General features: G+C 40.1%; 1 protein-coding gene across 14 annotated transcripts in view; it reads right to left on the bottom strand.

Annotated features, from left to right (window-relative positions):
• The window catches only part of Clip1 (CAP-Gly domain containing linker protein 1), a 145,166-nt gene that overhangs the window by 50,174 nt on the left and 70,378 nt on the right, over positions 1–24,614 (bottom strand). For 5 of the 14 annotated variants that reach the window (XM_029566570.1, XM_017799709.2, XM_029566565.1 and 2 more), the window contains 9 exons: positions 22,786–23,730; positions 20,059–20,175; positions 15,970–16,027; positions 15,348–15,431; positions 14,390–14,546; positions 10,510–10,675; positions 10,183–10,419; positions 2,970–3,086; positions 229–335 (listed from right to left, as the gene is read on the bottom strand). In XM_029566570.1, coding sequence (XP_029422430.1) covers positions 229–335; positions 2,970–3,086; positions 10,183–10,419; positions 10,510–10,675; positions 14,390–14,546; positions 15,348–15,431; positions 15,970–16,027; positions 20,059–20,175; positions 22,786–23,730 — 1,988 coding nt within the window. The remainder of the gene's footprint in view (positions 1–228; positions 336–2,969; positions 3,087–10,182; positions 10,420–10,509; positions 10,676–14,389; positions 14,547–15,347; positions 15,432–15,969; positions 16,028–20,058; positions 20,176–22,785; positions 23,731–24,614) is intronic. The other 9 variants (XM_029566564.1, XM_029566571.1, XM_008839322.3 and 6 more) reach the window with 3 other exon arrangements.

The raw sequence follows: 24,614 nt of genomic DNA, 5'->3' as shown, positions 1-24,614 counted from the left end.
CTGCTCTTGCAGAGGACCTGGGTTCAGTTCCCAGCACCCACATGAAGGCTAACAACTACAGTTTCAGGGGATCTGATGCCATCTTCTGGCCTCTAAAAGTATTGCATGACACAAGAGTATTTATATACATGCAGGCAAATCACTCACAGACATAAAATAAATATAAATTAGCATTGCTTTCCTTTTTGCCACTCAAAAATAAGCTAATTTCTCTCAAAGATCACTTACATTTCTTTCTTGAATTCTTCTATTTTTTGATTTTCTACAGTCAGAAGTTTTTTTGACTTGTTCAGCTCTTCCACATTTTTCAAGTTGTTTTCTTTAAGTGTGTCCAACTTATAAAAGACCATGAGAAAAAAAATGAAATTATTTCATTTTCCAATGATATAACTGGATAAATTATTCACAAAAGTATTTATTTAGAAAAGATTAGTCACTTTCAATAAGTAGTTTGGGGGTATTACCTGGTGAAGATATTACAAATGACAAGTTGATTATAACTTGCAAATTTCATTACATCCTTCATTTCCTATACACCTGTACAAAATGTCAAACTAAATTTCTATATCTATTAAAACAAAAGCTTTCTTTAATCCTGGCTTTTGTTTAGCTGGTTTTTCTGAAACAAGGTGTTGCTATGTAGCCCAGGCTGTCCTTGCATTTGTAGCAATTCTCTTGCCTCAGCCTCTCCTCACCGCTGGGATTATAGGTGTGCGCCATCATGCCCAGCTGTGGTAGTCTTATGTATTCTCGTTATTTATCACTTAAGTCATTCAAAATGATCCATCTTTTAAAAAGCAAGAAATAAGTTACCAAGCAGTAACATTATCAAGGATCATTCTTTGTAATCAAACAAAACCCTTTTCCTCCTCTCATTGATTTGTTATATAGGAGATGATAAATTCCAATGTCAGGACTAAATTTATGACATTCTCCTTATAAAACTTATTTGAATCAACCATTTGTCGATTGGAAAAAAAAATTAGTTAACTACCTGAAGTTTCTATGAAGAGGAAGAAGCCAGGCAGTGAGGTCGAAGGCCTCATCACTACCCCTAAGAGAAGCAACCTGCTTAGGGCCTGCCTCCTAGTGGGAAAGTCAGACATGTCATGAGTAGGATGTGACTGATTAGCAACTCTGCTGGGTGGCTGGAGTTAGTTTTAGGAGGAGGAGCTCCCACCAAAAATGGAGCTTGTAAAGTTCATCCATGTACAAGGTGTGATCCTGGGGTCCGACTAGGAGTCTGGGCTTTGGGTCCATATATTTTATAGCCAGGGGAGAGAGTTGTTTCCTTTTGCCATGTCACACACCACCAGCCAGGAATTCAGAAAGTATCATACTAGTTTTGACGTTACCACCTTCCTTTTTATGTCTTTTAACATTCTAGATTTGTAAAAAAGGAAATAAAACATTGCAATGAGTCTAAGAAACAGTGCCTCCAGTCTTTTTGCCTGGCTATAATACATACAACCAAGGGATATGTTATGGGAGGACAGAGTTCTCCCTGACCCACCCTCAAAGTTCAGAGACATTCTTGAAAAATCATCTTAATTACTAGGACTTCTAATTTTTTGATAAGTTATTGTTGTTGTTTGATAAGTTATTTTTCTAATTTTTTTTTAAAAAAAGATTTTATTACTTTGTTTTATGTGTGAGAGTATTGCTTAAATGTATGTAAGTGTACCAATGTAATACAATGCCCACAGAGGTCAGAAGAGGGTGTTGGATCCCCTGGAACTGGAGTTATGAACAGTTGTTAGCCACCATGTGGGTGCTGGTCCTCTTCAAGAGCAGCCAGTGCTCCTAACCTTTGAGCCATCTCTCCAGCCCCTCTGACTTCTAATTTTGATTTTTATGCTTTTTTCCCCCCTTTTTTCCTGAGCACACTCCTCTCTCTATGAGGTTTTATTTATCCTATAATTACCACAAAATGTTCATGTCTTGGAAGATCTTGATCTTTGGCCTTGCACAAGGAGGCCTAGTCTTCATGGTAGCTATGTCACTTGTCAGTTCCTTCCCTGGAACTACCTTCTTGATGCCATACCTGCCTGTGACTTTACAAAGCTGTATAGAACTTCACATACCCACTTCAGTGAAGTCAATCTGCTAGGAATTAGGGTAGCAGCTTTTCAAAGACAAAGTTACTATGAGCTAGGAAGGTGGGGAACGGAGGCATTACAGAAGGTCAAAGGAGGAAAAATACTGCATGTAGATGGAACAGAAGTATTTTGAAGCCATTAATTTATCCAAGCTCTAGAAGTAACTAATTCAAGATCACAGAGAAGGGAGTAAATACTGAAGCAAGGCCAAGAAAAGGCTTGTCAGGGCTTGCAATGGAATTTAATATCTCCAAACTGGAAGAGAGTTGAGGGAAAATATGTGTAGCAAACAAGGGAAAGGATATACTAAAAACTTAGACGTGCTATCCCTAAGTAGCTTAGAAATCATGCTCTTAGGATATCTTCCCCCCTTTCTCTCTCTCTTTTAAACAGGGTCTCATGTAGCCTAGGCTAGTCTTGAATTCCTGATCCTTCTGTCTCTACCTCCCAAGTACTGGGTTCATAGGCACGTACCACCCCACCCAGTGTTACTCTGAATCTCTGAATTCTTTTTTTTTTTTTTTCCGTCTGAGACAGGGTCTCCCTGTAGCCCCAGCTGTCCTGGAACTCACTATGTAGACCAGGCTGGCCTTGAACTCACAGGGATCTGCCTGCCTCTGCCTCCCTAGTGCTGGGATTAAAGGCGTGCACCACCACGCCTGGCTACTCTGAATTCTTAAAGGTTAGTCCTACGAAATAAGTAATGAAGTAACATATTTTATTTAACATTATCAAGGCTTGCTGTACATTCAGCTCAACTAACACAGATCAAACCTGTTTAAGTCCACACTTCAAAAAGACACTCCTGAGTTAGTGACCATGAAGTCGGTAAGCTGTTCTTTGTACAAAAAGCCATTTAAATATGATTACTTCATTCTGTAGTTTTGCATTTGTTTGCTTGGTGTCCTCCAAAGAGGCCAGTGTTTCAGTCTTCTCTTTGGTCATCTGTTCCATGATCTGCATGGCATCTTCTGCAGTCCGAGTCGCCTAAGCACAAGGAAACAAAGTAAGGAAGGAAGGAGGGTACCCTCCCCTGGCACCATCAGGGGACTTTTATAATGAGCTGCTCAGGCAGCACTCAGTGTCAGTGTGGCTAAGGGTGGGGGGGCCCAAAGGATGAGTCATCAACCCAACCTTAAAGCAAACACACCAAGACATGAAGGGTATGTACTGTGAAGGAGAACAAAGTTATGAACCCTTCCTATAACATTTTTCATTTAGAAAGCTGTTACACCACTTCTTTATTCTCATACCCCTCTAAATCTACATCTAAGTTTCAAGTTACGTCAACAAGCATCCTCTCATCATTCTGACTTACACCTGTCAGAGTACTTAGTAATAATGAAGAATAACATTCCTATATAACTTTGTGTCTCTTACATTTACTGTTGTAAGTTTGAAATATTATTCTTGTATTTCAAATTTGGGGCTTCTGAAGTCACTCAATTTAGGCTGAGAATTTTTCACATAACAACATAAATTATTTGGGCAATTATAAGGCTCAAGGGTTTCATAAGAAGCATTTAATGGGAAAGTCTATGAGAGAAACTGAGTAATAAATACAATTGTGGCTGTGAATAAAAAAGATGTATGCATATGGTACAAATTCATAGTTACTAAACATTAAAAAATCATAAAAATATTTTCAATCATTTGCTTACAATTTTATTTGGTATATATAGTCAGGTTACATTTATTCTAATATCAGCCAGGGAGAGTTCAGTGGAATCTTCTAACTAACTCCAAGTGGACAGACACAATGAAATAATTAAAAGCCAAATAGCAGAAACTGTATTTCAATATGTGTTCATTCTAAAACTGCTCTGAAGCCTCTAAGAAACACAGAAGTTAACTTTTTACAGTTAACAAAGCTTCTCCTTAAGTTAAAAAATGAATCTTTTTTGTTCACAGTTTGAATTTTTTTCCCCCCAAATGAGGAGAGACTACCGAAATTAGACATTTAGTAATGAATCACCCTTTCAGGTTGTAATGAAATGCTGGACATATACACAAAGCTGACTTAATGGGAAGGATTTCCATAAGCTGCTATGAAGAAAATTCACCTAAGCATTAACGTTAGTGCAGAGTTAGTAAGTAATCTGAGTGCTCAATACTAGAACCTCTCACTTTACCGTAAATGAATGAAGAGTCTCAAGCTCTCTAATTTTAAGGGTAAGCTTGCTCTTGTCTTTTCTCAAAGTACGGTTTTCACTTTGGGATTCTAGGAGGTTGGCTGAAATGTGGCTGTTGGTCTGGGCCAGCTGGGTAATCTCTTTCTGGAGGATAAAGCAGCTTTCTTCCAGCTTCTCCTTCTCCTTCAGGACCTCATCCTTCCTCAGCATCATTTCTCCTTTCTCAGCCATGAGGTCCTTGCTGTCCTGAGCACCTTGGCTCTCTCAGACACTGCCACCTCATGGTTCAACCGGAGGTCATTCAGGATCTTGGTGAGGCAGCTGTGTAGTTCCTGCAATTCCAACTTGGACTTGGAAAGGGCAGCAAAGTCACTTTTGAGGGTATGTTGGCAGCAAGGTGAGCAGTTTCTGCACTCAAGAGCTCCTTTTCTTTAATGATTTCTACTACCTTTTGCTCTGAATTGGTCTTCTCTTAGATTAATGTAAAATTATCCATCTGGAGCTGTTCAGTACATACTAGCAACCCCTCTATCTCCTCCTCCAAGAGTACCATCCTCCCATGAAGTTTACTGTTTTCATATAAAGATGATTCATTTTCCTTTGCTCTAGCCTCTTTCTCCAGGATTAAGGACTGCTGAATTTCACGAATCTCTTCATTTTATTTCTGACACTCTTCTTGTAGGTTCAAGCCATCTCTTGATAAAATGTTCTTTTTACAACAGCAAGTCTTAAGCTCAGCATTCAGATTCTCCTTTGCTTGCATCATGTTGGTGTGTTCTTTCTCAAGATGCTTTTTGGCATCCTGAGCCTCTTTTAGCATCAAGGAGAGGTCACACTTGCTGGTGGCCAGCTCTTGGTTTTCCTTCTTTCTTTCCTGAAGCTCTTTCTTCAGAGCATCAATATTACCAAGTAGCTTCATCTTGTCCTGCACAATTATTCTTCTGTTTGCAGCCTCCTGGTCATACTTCCTTTTAAGATAGCCTATGCTTTTGACAGAATTTTCCCTCTCTGCAAGTAAATCTCCATTTTGCATTTCCAGGACTGATTTTTCTTTCAAGAGACTATCCTGTTGCTTTTTAAGCCTAGTAATTTTCTGACAAGCCACCTCCTTCTCAGAAGTTAGGTATGTGATCTTCTCGTTTAGGTTCATCTTAAGATGTGTGGTCTCTTCTGAGTGCTTGTTGAGTTTTTCAGTGATGGTTCTATTTTCATTTAAAAGTTCCTCTTTCTCAGTCAGAAGCCTCCTCTCAGAAGCAGCCAAGGTCTCTTTCTCATGGAGAAACTGGATACATTCTGAGTCTGTGATTGCCCAACAAATCTTAATCTGTTCTAGGAGCTTTGTAAGGCTTGTATTGTTAGTCTGAAGCTGCCTCATGTCCAGCTCAGCCTTCTTCAGCGCTTTGCTGGTGCATTTCAGCTGTGTGAGCAGGGTTTCTGCTTCTGTGCTGAGCAGCTGTTTGACCTGCAGGGTGGCCTCTAGGCTGGCACTCAACTTCTCCTGGCCTTGCCACAGTGTGTCCTTCTCAAACTGCAGGTCTCTATTGTTCTGAAGACTCTCTCGCTCTGCCTTTAGGGTCAGGCTCAACTGCTTCTCTGTTGCTGGACCAAGGCTTTCTGGTCCTTGAAGAGTTCCTCGTAAGCACTCTGAAGTTTCTGAATGACATCATCCTTGTCTTTTGCTAAAATGAGGTTTTCAGCAGTGAGCTTCTTGACCTGCTCCTCCAGGTGCTCTTTTTCTGCCCGAGCCTTCTCAGACATGGCCATCAGAGTATCTTTGCAGAAGCGGAGCTCCTCGATGAGCACCTGCATGTTCACCTTGGAGGTTTCCAAAGAGTCATTTTCCATGTGTATCTTCAAGAGCTCTTCCTGGGCAACACTGATTTCCTGAAGCAGTTTATCTCTCTCAACAGCCAGAGATTCTTTCTCTTGATGTTCCTGCTGATGAAGCTTTTCAGTATCTTGCTTTTCTCCTAAGACTTTCTCCTTTTCTAAATAGAGACTTTCATTTACCAACCACAGTTTCTGTTGGTCTTCCTGAAGCAAAGTTATGTTGGTCTCCATGTCTACAAGTTTTGATAAGAGTGAACCTTTCTCTAACTTTAAAGCATTTGCCTCCTGCACAAGAAGCTGCTTCTGATTTCAGACCCCTCAGCTCTTCTGACATTAGTTCAACCTCTTTTTTGGCTGATGTTAACAAATAAGTTAGCGACTACAGAAACAAAAGATGGAAAGAATGGAAACAAAATGAAATTGAGCAGACAAATGCAAGCCCAAATAACTTAGTGTAGCCTAAACTGAGAAAATTTAGAACTTTATACAATATACTTCTTAGAAACTGTGTGAATAATAAAGTGGGCAAACTAGAGAACCCATTAGATTGCTGTCTCTTTGAAACCTAAGAAATTATTCCTGAAAACTCCCTATAAGGAAAAAAGGTTGCTTGATTTTAACATTGGGATTAATTCCAATTGTCCAATTATTATCTCAGAAAAGATTTATAGAAGAATTTTTAAAAATATTTTGTTATTTTTATTTTTATGTGTATGAGTGTTATGCCTGCATGTATGTAAGTGCACCCGTGTCACGCAATACCCACAGAAGACAGAAGAGGCTTTTGGATCCCCTGGAACTAGAGTTATGGACAGTTGGTGGCTGCCATGTGGGTGCTGGGATTTGAGCCTGGGTCTTTTGCAAGAACGGTCAGTGTTCTTAACTGCTGAGCCACCTCTCCAGCCCCATAGAAAAATTTTTTAAAGTACAAAAGGGAAAAAAATTAAGGAACTATTAAAAGTGAGATTTATTTATTTATTTATTTATTTATTTATTTGGGGGGGTGTCTTTTTGAGACAGGGTCTCCCTGTAGCCTCAGCTGTCCTGGAACTCACTATGTAGACCAGGCTGGCCTTGAACTCACAGAGATCCACCTGCCTCTGCCTTCCGAGTACTGGGCTTAAAGGCATGCACCATGGGTGGTGACCATGCCACTAAAAAAAAACAGTAAGTATATTTTAATTAAAAGGAGGAATGAGCCAGGCATGGTGGCTCACGCCTTTAATCCTAGCACTCGGGAGGCAGAGGCAGGCGGATCTCTGTGAGTTCAAGGCCAGCCTGGTCTACATAGTGAGTTCCAGGACAGCTGGGGCTACAGGGAGACCCTGTCTCAAAAAGACCAAAAAAAAAAAAAAAAAAAAAAAAAGAGGATGAATAACAAGGGGAAATTACATCAGTGAAAATTTTTTTTTTTTAAGACAGGGGTCTCACCTACTACATAGCCCTGGCTGGCCTGGAAGCCCAAACTCATTCACACACACAGATCCACCTGGCTCTGCCTCCCAAGTGCTAGGATTAGAGATGTACACCGACACACAGCTAGATCAGTGATTTTTTTTTTTTTTTTTTTTTTTTTTTTTTGTCTTTTTGAGACAGGGTCTCCCTGTAGCCCCAGCTGGCCTGGAACTCACTATGTAGACCAGGCTGGCCTTGAACTCACAGAGATCCGCCTGCCTTTGCCTCCCGAGTGCTGGGACTACAGGCGTGCACCACCATGCCTAGCTCTAGATCAGTGATTTTTAAGACTTAATACAGGGCTGGAGAGATGGCTCAGCAGTTAAGAACACTGACTGTTCTTGCAGAAGACCTGGGTTCAAATCCCAGCACCCACATGGCAGCTAACAGCTGTCCCTAACTCCAGTTTCAGGGGATCCGAGAGCCTCTTCTGTCCTCTGCAGGCATTGCATGATGCGGGTGCACTTATCTACATGCAGGCAATACACACATACACATTAAAAATAAAAATAATAAATAAAATATTTAAAAAAAGGACTTACTACAAAGAGCATCAATGGACTAAGAGTGACTTAAGTCCCGATGTATATGTTATATAAATGTAGACATTTCTAGGCTTTGGTGGTAAAAATGAATTTTTTTTTTTTTTTTGGTCTTTTTGAGACAGGGTCTCCCTGTAGCCCCAGCTGTCCTGGAACTCACTATGTAGACCAGGCTGGCCTTGAACTCACAGAGATCCTGCCTGCCTCTGCTTCCCAAGTGCTGGGATTAAAGGTGTGCACCACCATGCTCAGCCAAAAATGAAATTTTTTTAATGTACTAATTTATAAGATAACTTGATCTCCTGTCTATATCAGTACTACCCAGAATTTTCTGTGATGAAATAAATGTTACCATGTTATCCATGTTACCCTACACAATAGACATGTAACCACTGAGCTCTTGAAATATGCTAAGTGCACCTGAAGAACTGGATTTGCAGTTTTGCGAAAATGTAACAAATTTAAAGTTACACAGCCTCATCTGGCTAGCGGCTATTGTATTACACAGAAGAGCTTTGGGTCACTGGTTTGTAAGCCAGGGAATACGGAGGCTTCACTGGCTCTATGACCGCCCAAAGTGGTATATAAAACTTGCTGAATGCATAAATAAACTTCTCTGGGGTAAAAATACCCTTAGGTCTCATTAGATTCTCCAGAGTTTAAAATCTACTAAAATCATAGATAACTTTGGAAGATGAACAATCCTGTTATTTTAACCAAATGAATTTTATACAAAACCACTAGTCAGTAAGGCCTCACACAAGCTATTAGAATGCTGTGGTTTGGTCTCGTCACTACAAAACTGAAGACCTTCCAGATAAAGGGGATGTTAAGACAGCATCGAATATGGTTAAATGCTGTATCAAGCTGGGGGTGTTTCAGAAAGCCAAAAAGATAAGAGAAAGTCTGACTGCCAGCACATGGGAGAGGAAAACTGCAGCCTCTTACATTAGACATGCACATCATGGTCCTCTTAAATAACAGGAGGTGGTGTAGGGTTTTTACAGTTTTGTTTTGGCACAGGAAATTGATACCAGGGTAAGCTAGGCAATAACTTTACGACTGAGTCACATCCCCAACCCCAATGGGTTTTCCAGTAGGGTTGGTTTCAAGTTCTCTTTCATAACTTCCTTCTAGTAAACTTGTACATAAACATTTTTCTAACACATTAAAAACAAAGATTTAAGACAAATATTTTCTTTGAATAATAAAAAGTTAAACAGCAGTAGGAACAAACAAAGGGAAAACTTTGGTAAGTTACCAGAGTCAAAAAATATATTAGGGTGCAGATATAATTCTGCCATCACAAATTGAAATTCAATATACCAAGTTTTATATATATACCAAGTCTTTTCAACTAAAAAGATTTTTTCTTGAGCACTTGAACCCAGCTTCCTTGTTAATAAGATCAGAGACCTTCTTGGGGACATACAAAAGCCCTCACTTCTAATTCTCCCTGTATGAATTTGTTCATACAGGTAGGCTGCCTCCAGCCTTTTTAATTAATTTTTTATATGTATGAATATTTTACCTGTATGTATATATGCATCATGTGTCTGCAATGCCTACAGAGGCCAGAGGAGGGCATCGAAACCCCTGGAACGGGAGTTTCAGAAGGTTGTTAGCTGCCATGTGGGTGCTGGTAATTAATCAAACACGGGTCCTCTGAAGAGCAGCCAGTGCTCTTAATAGCTGAATCATCTCTCTACCCCTCTGCTTCCAGTTCTGACACTGCTCACTAGCTTCTCTGGGCCTCTGCCTCCTAATTTTCTGAAATGTATCTCTCTTAACTCTAGCGCAAGGCAGGTTCAGCCAAGATCAGAGGAAGATACTTTCCTATACCACAGAGTCTACAATAAGCAAGCAGACAGAGCTCAGACAACATAAAAGGTTGTGACAGCTGGAGACAAGCAGGAACAGGGGTAGTGATGGCTACACAGTACACTTAGGGGAAAGACTTGTAGCCATCACCCTCTCCTATAAGGGAGAGTAGCTGGTACAAAACACTTAAAGCCACAAAAAAAGCAATTCTTCACCCTGCCATGCATGAAGAAGCTAACATATCACATCTGCAAGCTTTCGGTCTTGGTGGCAGAACTTGAGCAAGGTGTAATATAATCGTACCATTTCTCCCCTAGAACATACTTTGGCTTTATTGGCCTGTGCTTTCAGTTCCTCCATGTCATGCACCAAGCCTCTGTTTGCCTCCTGAGCAGCCTTCAGCTTCTCCTCTGTGTCCATCAGCATCTTCTGTAGGCTCTGCAGGATTTCTTCATGCTTTGTTTTTGTCTCAGAACTGGCTTTTTCATACCTGGCTTTCAGGTCCTGACACTGGTTGTAGCTTGTTTTCATCTTCTTTTCCTGCAGAAATCCCAAAAGAAGGGGTAAGCATCTAGCCACATACAGACTACCCCACCCACTTTTGCTAGCAGTTCTCTTTATTCTCCTTACCAGGTCCAACAATCTTTCCTCTAATTCTTTCTTTTCTTTCTCATGCTTTTTAGCTGCTTCCTGTTGGCTCTGCTCAGCTTTAAGAGTTACTTCCCCAATACTTTTTTGTAGAAAACTTGCATTTTCATTGGCCCTTGTAAGTTTTAGCCGTAGTTCTTCCACAGATCTGGAATGAGTTTCAACACAAGTTGTCAGATTTGTCATTTTTTAAATATGTATGCAATGGTATGTGTAAGGTGTATGTACATAATGTGTAAGTGTGTATGTGTATATTCATTGGGTGCATGTTCATGTGTGAGTCTAGGCATGCCTATAGCACAGCACATGTGTGGAAGTCAGAAGACAACCTGGGTATCAGTCTGTGCCTTCTACCTTAAGGCAGGGTTTCTGCTTACTGCTGCACATACTAGACTAGCTGTACCATGAGTTTCTGAAGACTCTCCTGTCTCCACCTCCTACTTCACATAGGCATGCTAAGATTACATGGATTTGGGGATCTGAACTCTGGTTCTCAGAATTATATAGCAAGTCCCTTATCCACTGAGCCAGACTTTTCATGCTTTAAAGGATTATACTAGAACTATCCTACTAATAGCTAGGCGTGGTGGCACATGCCTTTAAGCACAGCACTTGGGGGCAGAGGCAGGCAGATCTTTGTGAGTTTGAGGCCAGTCTGGTCTACATAGTGAGTTCCAGGGCAGTTGGGGCTACCCAACAGGAGACCCTGTCTCAAAAAGACAAAAAAAACAAAAAAACAACAACAAAAAAACCCTATTCAATCAATAATTATGTCAATGATTTTAAAAATTTGTAAGTAATTACACCTGAAATTAAGACAAATTTTAAAATGACTTTATTGAAGAGTAATTTTTTTTGTTTGTTTGGGGTTTTTTTGAGACAGGGTCTCCCTGTAGTCCCAGCTGGCCTGGAACTCACTATGTAGACCAGGCTGGTCTTGAATTCCTGGAAATCCACCAGCCTCTGCCTTCCAAGTGCTAGGACTAAAGGCACGCACCACCACACAAAGCTTGAAGAGTAATTTTAACAATTATGATTGTTAAAAATTCAGAGTAATAGCTGGGCGTGGTGGCGCACGCCTGTAGTCCCAGCACGTGGGAGGCAGAGGCAGGCGGATCTCTGTGAGTTCAAGGCCAGCCTGGTCTACATAGTGAGTTCCAGGCCAGCTGGGACTACAGGGAGACCCTGTCTCAAAAAAACCCCAAACAAACAAAAAAAATTACTCTTCAATAAAGTCATTTTAAAATTTGTCTTAATTTCAGGTGTAATTACTTACAAATTTTTAAAATCATTGACATAATTATTGATTGAATAGGGTTTTTTTGTTGTTGTTTTTTTGGGGCTACAGGGAGACCCTGTCTCAAAAAGACCAAAAAAAAAAACCAGAGTAACAACTACTAAATGTAAAGATGTATTACTTTATGTTAATACATCAATAAAGAAATGAGTTAAGGCCAGGCGTGGTGGCGCACACATATAGTTCCAGCACTTGGGAGGCAGAGGCAGGCGGATCTCTGTGAGATCAAGGCCAGCCTGGTCTTCATAGTGAGTTTCGAGTTTCAGGACAGCTGGGGCTTATAGGGAGACCCTTCAAAAAAAAAAAAAAAAAAAAAAAAAAAAAACAAAAAAAACAGAATTAAGGATAACTATATTAAAGAAAACCAGCTTCAAATTTTAAACAGAATAGATTATCAAAAAGTCATTCAAGTGCCTCATGGGAAAAGAAAATACAAAGATTATAATAAATATCTTTAAGTTATTGCCTAAAGATGCAGAGAAAGAAGGGGACCTTAAACTAGAAAATGAGCCATCAAGTGAATTAACAAGCATATAAGGGAAATGTAGGACGAGCTAGCTGTGTTGGTCAAACACCTTCAGAGGCAGAGACCTCTGGAGGCCCTGTACACACCCACCTGTGTGGCTGTTGTCTAGCAGTTTTCTTTGAGATAAAGCATTCCTCCTTGTGGAAAGCTCCTTAACCTTATGAAGGAAACTACTTAGGATGTCCCTGAAACTGATCAGATTCACTAGGCTCCTCCCTCCTGAAGCATACTTAAGCAGTAAGAACTGCTGAGAAATACTCTCAGATAAGCTAAGCCACCTGGAAGAGACAGAGACAGAGCCAAGCTAAGCCGTCTGGAAGAGGATCAGACCAACTTAGCTGTCTGGAAGAAGACACTCTTCAACCTGCTGAGCTGCCTGTAAGTTGTACAGTGTATTCCATGTTTTCAACTTTTATGGGCTGTCACCTATGCTGAAGTGGACTTTCAGTGGTACAGCTGTGTTTAAATTCATCTCTGCTCCTGTAAATAACACCAATAAATTCACTGGCTCACTAAGTTGGACTCTGGTAGTATCTTAATTTGATATGTTGTTGGTTCCCTCTCTGACATGAGGAGGATACTATCTCCCCAGGAACAGTGTCATTCAACAGCAGCTGTCTTACAGCAAGCTAGACCAAAGCTGCCAGCAAAAGGCCCTATTCATCAACTACCCACTGACCCTGAACTAGGTGTGGGAGAAAGCCTGAATATTGATGTAATTTTATTTTTTAAAAGATTTATTTTTATTTCATGTGTATGAATGTTTTGCCTGCACATATGTAGGTGCACCACATGCATGTAGTAACCACAGAGGCCAGAAGGGGGAATAGGATTACCTAGAAATGGAGTTACAAATGGTAGTCAGCTACCCTATGGGTGCTGGGAACTGAACCCAAGTTCTCTGCAAGAGTAGCCAGTGCTTGTAATTACTAAGCCATCTCTCCAGCCCTGATGTAATTTTATAAGTATTAATACTTTCAAAGTATAATTCTAGTGATTCTAAAATGTTCTCTAAATCTTTGAGCCTTATTAACTACTTGATTTCTATATTATTGGTATGAAAGAAGGAAAAAACAAAACAAAACCCAAGCCAACTAGAACCTCAGAACATTATTAGCAGATCTTAGATAAATCAAATTTTATCAGGACAGACAGTAACTTATAGAAACTAAGGAAGTACAATTTAGTAAAAGCAGTAAAGTCACCAAGACCAGAAAGCTCATATGTGAAATTATTTATATCCCAGAAAGCCTCAGTTTCTTTTTAAAATGGGAGTTAGAAAATAATTCTTTTTTTCTTTTCTTTTTTTTTTTGTCTTTTTGAGACAGGGTCTCCCTGTAGCTCCAGATGTCCTGGAACTCACTATGTAGACCAGGCTGGCCTCGAACTCACAAAGATCTGCCTGCCTCTGCCTCCCAAGTGCTGGGATCAAAGGTGTGTGCCACCATGCCCGGCAGAAAATATATTCTTTATGAGCTGTTAGCATAGTGCATAGCACACACTAAGCCCTGAAGAGGTATTTATTATTACAGTGAAGGAAGTTAAAAATATCTTTAACTATGTGTAAAAGATTTTACTGCCATTAGTAAATAACTGCCTTCTCTTTATAAGTCACTGAAAGGTCTATGGATAATATTGAGTTCCTTAATTCTGACCTAAACAAGTAAGGTAGGTAAACCTCCTTTTAGAAGGTTAAACAGGTGCCTGGGACATGGCTCAGTGGGTAAAAGTACTTGCTGTGCAAGCCTGAGTTCAATCCCTGAAACCCACAATGGAATTGCTGGGGGTGGAAGGTGGTTAAACAGGTGATTCAATGACACTGTCGCAGTAGAAAGGAACAGAGGGCTAGAGTGTAGCTCAAATGGGTAAAGCACTGGCTTCAATCCCTAGAACTACAAAAATATTTTTTTAAAGGAGGAAAAAAAGAAAGAGCCAAGAAGCCTTAAAACAGGACAAGTCTGAGCCTGTTGTCTCCTGCCTAGTTCTTACAGTGGAGCCTAGTCCATAGCAGGCATCCTCTTTAGCACATTTATACATACCTCTCCTTCAGACGTAACTCGTCATTCATTTTTGTCAGCTGGGAAGAATTATCTCCTGACATCTTCATTATTTCTGCAATGTCGTTTTCTAATTTTTCCTTTGCTTTTATCAACTGCTCTTCTCTTTCATCCTTCTTTCTAAATTTTGCCTCCATATCTGAATATATAGAGAAAAGAAATAGCACTGCTGTGTTAAGAGCAAGAAAAACTTAGAATGCACCCTCGCCCAGGGGACAGCAATCCCTGCCCTCACAAAGATCAAATTTTATCAGGGCAGACAGTAAATAGGATGAAGAAAGAAACAATGTAATAGAAGTAAGTGCAAAGAGGGAAAAACTAAACCTAGTAAAAGGAGGTTGGAAACTGAAGGAAGGTCAAAATATTAAACGGAAGTCGTTTGAGTTGGTGAAATTCAAGTAAAGACCTGAAGAAAGGGAAGGAAGCAGGAAAGCAAGTCTAAGGCTCAAGGGCAGAAACATGTCCTGTCATGTTCTGTAACAACAAGGAGGCCCATACAGCTTGGGGGAGTAAGCATGGGGAAGAAGAGTCTGAGACAGGCTCCTAGAGGTAAAGGGGTTTAATGGGGTAAGGACTAGTTTTCAGTGAGTAAGATTGGAGGCCCTGGACAATGTTGAACAGAGAAATGACATGATCTGGCTCTATGGCTGCTGTGCCTAGAAGAGACAAAAGGAGGGAGGGCAGAAGCAGGAAGCAAGTAGTCAGCAGGACAGCTGTTTATATGAAAGACAAAAAAAGACAACAGAGGGTGTGATAGAGTATGGATTTTTTAAAAACAAAGAAAAAGACGACTTTTTCAAGTTTCAGATCTCAAGTATTATATCACCACACCAAGGGAAAAGGCAGTGTCTGAATAGTAGGCATTTTATTGTAATACACATCAACCATCTTAGGCAACCTGCTCTGTTCAATGGCTAGTTGCCATAGAACATCACCTTACCTGTTAAATTTTCTCTCAACTTCTCGAGTTCAGAAGACAATGTGTTAAACTCTTGTTCCTTTTGGTGTAATTTATTTACAGTATCTATTAGGATAAAGTTAATAAAAGTTTAATTTATATCATATTAATAGGCCACTTAGAACTTGACTCTATAACCCAGTCAAATCACATGCTTATGAGATCTGGGAACACAGGAATACTGAATTTCACTACAAGCCACACACCACTGTATATGACTCTAAGGAGGCAAACGTGCAGCTCTGTTGTCTTTCCATATCTGTACATCAGGCAGGCCTCAAGCATGCCTTTTTCATGTATCTCTTCACTCCTTCCAATCAAACAACCCAGAGCTATCACTGGTAAAAGTTTAGATAAGATAATCCATTCTCAGGAATACTCAGATTTTAACATGGAACAAGCCTTAAATTAAAAAAAAAAAAAAAAAAAAGAAAGAACTATTTGGGAATTTGAGGCTTTAGGAAGCCAATGGAATGCACTACTGTACAACTTCCAAAGTTGTGAGATTAGTCTACAGGCAGCAGCTACACTGTGCACACCCAAAGCCAGCCCAGTGCAAGAATGACACACTAAAACTGTTTGCTCATACTTCAGTGAGACCTACCTTGCATACTTCTCTGAACTGAGACAGCCTCCTCTGAAGAACCAGCAAACTTGTCTTTCTAAACAAAAAGAATCAGATATTCACAATATAAGAATTTTGCAAGCAATAAATGTTAAAAGTGTGTATTAGTTACAACTACAATGCTACTTTTGGTAGCTTGTTTCATTAAGATTAACATACCTAAAACATGTAGGCACAAATGAACTAACAAATTTATATGGTGAACTTTGCACGTACACAAGTGAGGTTTGCACATGTGTTTGTATGCATGTATACAAGTATATGAATGGGCATATCTATTAGTATATGTATATATGTTTATACATTGGGTGAATGCACATTCTTTGTCATGGTGCCTAAATTCAATAGCAACCTTCTCTTCTGAAGTCTGCCTGAGGACTGGGGATGTGGCTTAGTGGTAGAGCTCTTGCTAGCATGTGCAAAGCCCTGGGTTCAATCCCCAGTACCAGAATGGGGGAAAAAAAAAAAAAAAAACTGCCATAGACAATAGAGTTCTATTTTTTTTTAGAGTAACCAGAGAAACCTGAACTAAATTCAAATCTAATATCTTGACTCTAAGTCTGTGTCTGTAACTTTTTAAACCAAAATGTTCCATCTTCCATCTACTATTCAAGGTCTCCTTTTTCTGTTTTTGATTTACTTGTTTTTATTTTATGATTGTTTTGCCTGCCATATATGTAAGTATATATGCATGTAATGCCCACGGAGTTACTGACATTTTTTAGCTGCCATGTGGGTGCTGGAAACCAAACCTGGGTCCTCTGGAAGAACAGCTCTTTACCTCTGAGCTATCTCTCTGGCCTCCCAGTCTCCTTTTCAAAACATGATAATAGGCTAAGGTAAAACCATGTTCTGAGATAAATTTTAAGGTAGCTATGACAAGAGATTCTATAAATGAGTATTTCTAACTAACTAGGATTATTAAAAGATAAGCACATGAGCCACAAGCCCATGCTGCCCATCTCTGTCATTCCCAGTGGCATATGTTCTCCTAAAAACATGAAGAATACTTTTAAAAAAAATTTCATTTATTATTTATTTATTTATTTGGTCTTTTTGAGACAGGGTCTCCCTGTAGCCCCAGCTGTCCTGGAACTCACTATGTAGACCAGGCTGGCCTTGAACTCAGAGATCTGCCTGCCTCTGCCTCCCAAATGCTGGGATTAAAGGCAAGCGCCACCACGCCCCAGCTTATTATTTTTATTTTATGTGTATGCATGTATTGCCTACATGTAGGTGAGTGCACCGTGTTGTGCAATGCCCACGGAGGTCAGAAGAGGCTGGCCCCTGGGACTGGAGTTAGGGACAGGTGTTAGCTGTCATGTGGGTGCAGGGATTTGAACCAGGTCTTCTGCAAGAACACTTAACTGCTGAGCCATCTCTCCAACCCCAAGAATACTCTTTAAAAAAAAAAAAAAAAAGTGAGGCATCCTGGAAGTTTAAGAAGGAAGGCAGAGAACTGTAGAATTCAAAAGGTTTTCTTTTTTTCAAAAAAAATTATGTTTTATTTATGTACGCATATGTATACACACATACATATGTGTGTGCACATGTGGTCAGAAGACAACTTATTGAAATCAATTCTCCCCTTTTACCATGTGGGTCCTGGGGCTTGAATTCAAGTCATCAGGTTTGATAACCAGCATCTTTACCCATTGAGCCATCTCACCAGCCAGAAATGTGTTTTTAAAAGGCTCCAAATCACCAGGCGTGGTGGCGCATGCCTTTAATCCCAGCACTTGGGAGGCAGAGGCAGGCGGAGGCCGGCCTGGTCTACATATTGAGTTCCGGGACAACTGGGGCTACAAGGAGACCCTATCTCAAAAAGAAAAAAAGAAAAAAGGCTTCAAATCACAAAACGGTGATTCCCAGGCCATTTTATCCCCTCTGAAATGTAGCTAAAATATTATATACAAGAACTGTACAACAGGAGTTTTTACAATGTGACTACTAAGCACTTAATGCGCAACAGAGAAACAAAATTTCTAATTTTACTAAATGTAACAATTCATATAGCTCTATATGGAAAGCAACAATAGCTATATAACTGCCATTTAAAAAGTAGAAGTTATAGCTGGGTGTGGTGGTGCACGCCTTTAATCCCAGCACTTAGGAGGCAGAGGCAGGCGGATCTCTGTGAGTTCAAGGCTAGCCTGGTCTACATAGTGAGTTCCAGGACAGCTGGGGCTACAGGGAGACCCTGTCTCAAAAAGACCAAAAAAAAAAGTAGAAGTTAGGCAGGGCATGGTGGCTTTTGATCCCAGCACTCCTGAGGCAGAGGCAGGCAGAACTCTATGACTTCAAGGCCAGCCTGGTCTACATAGTTAGTTCCAGGCCAGTTGGGGCTACAGGGAGACCCTGTCTCAAAAAGACCAAAATAATAATAATAATAATAATTAATAATAGAAATAAAATAAAAATAAAAAGAAGTTTGGGATGAAGAGATGACTCAGTGGTTAAGAGTACTTGCTGTTCTTGAAGAAGACTAGGATTAAGTTCCCAGTACCCAACATGGTGGCTAACCACCATCCCTACCTCCAATTCCAGGAGATCTGATGCCTTCTTCTGGCCTCTGAGGGCACTGCATGCACACTTACATACATGCAAGTCAAACACTCATATACATAAAATAAAAATAAATAAATCAAAAAACAATTTTTTTTTTGGTCTTTTTTTTGTCTTTTTGAGACAGGGTCTCCCTGTAGCCCCAGCTGTCCTGGAACTCACTATGTAGACCAGCCTGGCCTCAAACTCACAAAGATCCACCTGCCTATGCCTCCCAAGTGCTGGGATTAAAGGTGTGCGCCACCACACCAGGCCTTTTTTTGGTCTTTTTGAGACAGGGCCTCCCTGTAGCCGAAGCTGACCTGGAACTTGCTATGTAGACCAGGCTGGCCTTGAACTCACAGAGATCCACCTGCCTCTGCCTCCCAAAGTGCTGGGATTAAGGCATTCGCCACCATGCCTGCCTCAAAAAATTTTTTAAATAAAAAATTTTAACATAGAAATTTGAGCTCACATCTGTAAATCCCAAAACTTAGAAGGCTGAGGTAGGAAAATTGCAGTGAGTTTGAGAACAGCCTGGGCTACACAGTGAGTTCCAGGTCAGCCTGGGCTACCAAGTGAGACTGTTTCAAATTTCTTCTAAGCCAAATTGTAAACCTCATTAACTTTTCTTAAAACATTCATTTTTATAGTAACTTATGTGTTATCTTAAATTGATAATCAAATACATAGCCATGGAAACCACTCAGAAGTTGTGTGGTGGTAAAAATTGAATAATAATTATTGCGTACCAAAGGGGGGGGGAGTAGAAAACTTTAGCAGACCATTTATGTAAGAAAAAAAATACCTTTATTCACCACTGTAACTAGCTAAAAGCACAGTGGGGTGGCATGGAAGAGTTGGGACAACTTTGTCTTAGCAGCTACTGTTTCTCTTACCTAGTTTGTGAGCCTACAGCTTTCCTCTCCCATGAAACATGAACATTACAGCCACTGTCCACAATTATCACCCTTAAGGTCAAACTGTGGTACCGGAGACAAGGTAAGAGGCAGGGGAGGTGAGAAAAGTTTTTTTTTTAAAAAAATGTCAATAGAGAGGAACCATATAAAGGTGGAATACAATTGAATGGTAGGAATTAAATTAGATAGCACACCACACACCAATAGAGGGCACAGAAGACCAGGACAGCTGCTGCCCAGGGTCACAAAGCAGACATTGGAAGTTGCAGTGCAAGAAAGAGCCTCGCTATCAATGAACCCTGATAGTGACTGGGGAGGTCTCTGTGTTTTGTAAAATTGAACAGTCACCAAAATGGTCCAAGGTAGTCTTCACCAGAAGAAAAGAACAGATTTTTCAAAAAGTAGTACCTACCTTTATTGCTTAGTTTGGTTTGATCCAGTTTCCCTGAAGGTATTTATCAACCATTAATACACTCAATTTAAATCAATATGTTGAAGAAGAAAAAAACAAGGTTCAATATTCCTTTCTTTATGGAAAACCTTCTCTTAAACGGGAAAAGGCCAGGAATACTGAGATTCAGATTCCCAGCCAACAAGTACTTACCAAAATCTGAAGTTCTTTTTCCAAAGCCTCTTTCACTTGACTGACTTCACTCAAATTGTCCTGAAGGTAAGTGAGCTTTACCTCTTTTCCCTGGAGCTCTTTGGCAATGATATTAGCCTAATATACAGAGTTACATGGTACAGAAGTAAATGAACAAAAAGGAAACAAAAAACAATGATAAGGAAAAAATAAAACAAACATAAAAAATATGAAAAACAACAAAACCAAACTGGAAGGAATAAAATGTTTTTTAATTTTAAGAAGCCAGTGGATCTTTAAACAGATCAGTTCTAGGTATGATTGTCTAATGACTTTTTTTATGTTTTTGAGACAAGGTCTCCCTGTAGCCCCAGCTGGACTGGAACTCACTATGTAGACCAGGTTGGCCTAATTCTCACAGAGATCCACTGGTCTCTGCCTCCAGAATGCTGGGATTACAAACATGTGCTACCATACCTGGCTCTTTAATGACTATTTTAAAATATATTTTTAATTAATTTATTCATTATATTTAAGTTTATAAGTTTGCCTGTTCTCATTTATGTGCAGCACATGTATGCAGCAGGCTGTAGAGGCCAGAAGAGGATGTCAGATCCCCTGAAACTGGAGTTACAGGTGTTTGTGAGCTGCTATGTGGGTGCTGGGAACTGAACGTGGGTCCTCTGCAAGAGCATCCAGTGCTCTTAACCACTGATCATCTCTCCAGCCCCTCTAATGGCTATTTTTTTAAAAAATATATTTATTATTTTTATTTTATGTGTATGCGCATATTGCCTGCATGTAGGTAAGTGCACCCATGTCATGCAATGTCTGCGGAGGACAGAAGAGGCTGTCAGATCCCCTGGAACTGGAGTTACAGACAGTTGTTAGCTGCCATGTGGGTGTTGGGATTCGAATCCAGGTCTTCTGCAAGAACAGTCAGTGTTTTTAACAACTGAGCCATCTCTCCAGCCCCTCTAATGGCTATTTTTAAAAAGTAAAAATATACTAGCTGGGCATGGTGGTGCACGCCTTTAATCCCAGCACTTGGGAGGCAGAGGCAGGCGGATCTCTGTGAGTTCAAGGCCACATTATTCTCAGTCTCCAGTACTGCAAAAATCAAGCAGTTAATCAATCAACCCTGGAAAACAAAATAAAAAAAAAAAAAAAAAAAGAAAGAAAGAAAGAAAGAAAGAAAAGAAAGAAAGGAAGAAATGTAGCTGATAAATATTTCAAAGCTTCCCATACCTTGACCAAAATCACACTTTATTCTAGTCTCCCTTGCTTCCAATACAAACAAACAAACAGGGAAAAGCCAGGAGAAGAGAAGTAATGCATGCCTATTGTAATCCTGGTACTTGGAAAAGAAAAGCAGGAAGGATCACTGAGAACTCAAGGCCAGCCTGGGCTACAAAGTTAGTGCCAGGACAACCTGGGCTACATAGTGAGACCCTGACCTACAAAAACAAAAAGGGACAGGGACATAGTGGTGCATGCCAGTGACATCATAACATTGACAATTGAGAAACATAGGCAAGAGGACTGGGAGTTCAAAGCCAGCCTGGGCTATACAGTGAGACCCAGTCTTAATCTTCTCTCTACCCCCCAAAAGGAGGATTAGATAAGTTTCTTCATTGTGACATGGAAATATGGTTACAATGCAAAGGGCTCTGGGCTCCGGACCTTACTTTTGTTGTGAATGTTACTTACAACAGTCAAGGAACACAGAAGTGTTCATGCTCCACTTTTATATATAACCCTACAAACAAGGGAGCAATGTGAGTAGGAAAGGAAGAGATGGCCTCATAAATGTCTTCCTTCTTTTTTTTTGTTTGACAGAATCTAAGTCAGACTGGCCTGGAAATTAACTGGTGATCCTCTTCCCTCATCTTGAGTACTAGGATTATAGGCATGAACCACCATGCCCAGTCTAACCCTGTAAATTTCCCCTCTCTCTCCCCGACTCATTCATTCATTTATTCATTCATTCACCTTAACATCACCGTTTTAAGGAGTTTCCTATTTTAAACAGAGAGTACAGCCTGGAACTAAGCTTAAATAGGCATTCATACCAGGTGTTCATGGTAGCATATGCCTTGGTAGTGCATGCCTTTGATCCCAGCACTTGGGAGGCAAGGGCAGGTGGATTTCTGTGCATTAAAGGCCAGCCTGGTCTACACAGGGAGTTCCAAATCAATCAGGGCTACACAGTGAGACCAAGAAAAAGAAAAAGGAGTTTATATCAGAGCCAAGAGAAAAAGTAACAGAGTTTCCAGATGTTAGGAAACTAAAATTCCCAAGGCTGGGGCATTATTTTCTCTAAACTCCTCAGATGAAGCCATACTTGAGATTCTCTGCTATACTCAAGTGGTTGCATCACAAAGGTTGTCTAGCCAAACCAGAGATTTTGAAGATGAATGACCTCAACTCAAAAGGAACACGCAAAGTGCAAAATAAGAACAACAAATGGGAAAAGGGGGAGCTGGAAAGATGGCTCAGTGGTTAAGAACACTGAATATTCTTACAGAAGACCAGGTTCGAATCCCAGCACCCACATGGCAGCTAACAACTGTCCATGACTCCAGTTCCAGGGGATCTGACACCCTCTTCTGACCTCCGAGGGCACTCTATGACATGACATGGGTGCACTTCCATACATGCAAGCAATACACATAAAATAAAAATAATAAATAAAATATTTGAAAAAAAGAGAAAAAAAGAGCAATGATGGAGGATGTCAATACAAACCTTGCTAGTTTCAGCATCCTTTTCAATCTTTAAATTTTTTATCTGTTTCTCAGCTGCCTCAAGCTGCTGTCTAAGTGCCTCGATTTCCAATTTACCTTCAGAACTGGCTTTCTGAAGTGCATCAAGATCCAAGAGTTTTTCTTCGACAGCCTTGAGCTGTGATGTAAAATTACCAATGACCTTGGTTTGTTCATTGCACTTGGCTTGCAGAACCTCTAGCTCCTTTACCTTTATTTCAGCCTCCTGCAGTTTGTTCAATGTGTCTTCCATTTCTACTAGATGCTGATCTTCTGCTTTGTCCAGTCTTGACTTGATGGCCTCCAGGCTGTCCTCCTTTTCTTTAATGACTTTCATCAGTTTAGCCCTTAGGCCTTCTATCTCTTTAGCATGAGCAGACCGTTCAGAGTCTTGTTTATTCTGCAAATTTTCTATTTCATGCTGGTAATCTAGTCTCAGTTTCTCTATCTGTGTCTTTAACTCAGCAAATTCAGCTGAGTTTGTTCCAATCCCTTTATTAAAGGACACCTTCAGCTCCTCCATGGCCTGCTGGTGGGATGCGATGGCAGTCTCTAGTTTGGACTTCCACAGAGCTATCACATCAGAATTTTCCTTGTTGGCATGGTCAAGCTTGCTTCTCAAGGACTCATTCTCTTTGGAAAGCTTCTCAGTAGCTGTATGTAGAGTCTTGATCTCTTTTTGAAACATCTCTTCCTGAGCTCCAAAATGTTCCTTCAGAGAAGTTACTTCTCTTTGGTGGTCAGTATGGGTGGCTTCTAACTTTTCTTGTAAAGAACTTATTTCTTGCAAAAGGGAAAGGGACATATCCACATCCCCAGCAGGTTTACTGGACTCTAGCCTTCTTCGGAGCTCAGCTACTTCCTGTACTCTCAATGCTAGGTCTTTTTCTAGTTCCATAATTCGGGACTTTTCTGATACTGTAGCCACCTATTAACATCAGTCCAAAGAAAAAGAGATCACTGAATAATAAATTGCTGATTTTCTTTGATCCTGAAGATCTTTATAAACTACACAAAGTCAAGCAGCAGTCAAGCTATATTACAAATGAAGACCGTTTCTTTCTCACTGTGATAGTAGCCTAAACTCAATTCTCGAAGTTCCAATTTGAAATTATAATCTTTGGCAAAATTTTACCATTTTGAAATCTAAAATGGATATTGAGCTTAACTCACTCTGACAATATTTGTTTCTCCTCTAAAGAAGCTTAAATCAGGCAAGTACTCATTAACTGATAAGTTAACAAAAATAGCTTTCAGAGTGCTCAGATCATCTGCCTCCTGGAAGAAAGTTGCTCATTCGGCCAGTTTTTCTACCTGCCTCCACCCAAGCCACAAAGCTGCTACTCCACCTGATGTTGGTGATTACAGGGCTGAGCTGTCCACAAGCTATTAGCCACATATGGTTGAACACCGAAATGCAGTTCATTGAAGTGAGATGTGCTCTTAGACACACATGAGGATTTGAAGACTCAGAGAAAAAACAGGTATGAAATATCTTAATAATTGTCATATTCATTACATGATGAAATAATATTTTAGCTATACTGGCTTAAATATATTAATTTCACCTGTAACTTACTAAAAAGGTTTTATAGGTACCAGAAAGCTATAAATTCCATACATGTGGCTTACACTATACTTTTATGAGACAGTACTGGTACAGAAGGTCTAGAATTGTCTATAAGTAGCTCAATGAGTAATGCATCACCTGTAGAATAAAAGCCTCAATTAGATAATGAAGAATTTACTGACTTTTTTAAATGACAGAAAAAGATTACTTACCTGTAAGTATACATTTGATTCTTACACAAG

Source organism: Nannospalax galili, unplaced genomic scaffold, assembly GCF_000622305.1.
Source record: "Nannospalax galili isolate Female #2095 unplaced genomic scaffold, S.galili_v1.0 scaffold218, whole genome shotgun sequence".
Taxonomy (NCBI): domain Eukaryota; kingdom Metazoa; phylum Chordata; class Mammalia; order Rodentia; family Spalacidae; genus Nannospalax; species Nannospalax galili.
Note: the sequence above shows the minus strand (reverse complement) of the source record. Positions and strands in the feature narration are given on the sequence as shown.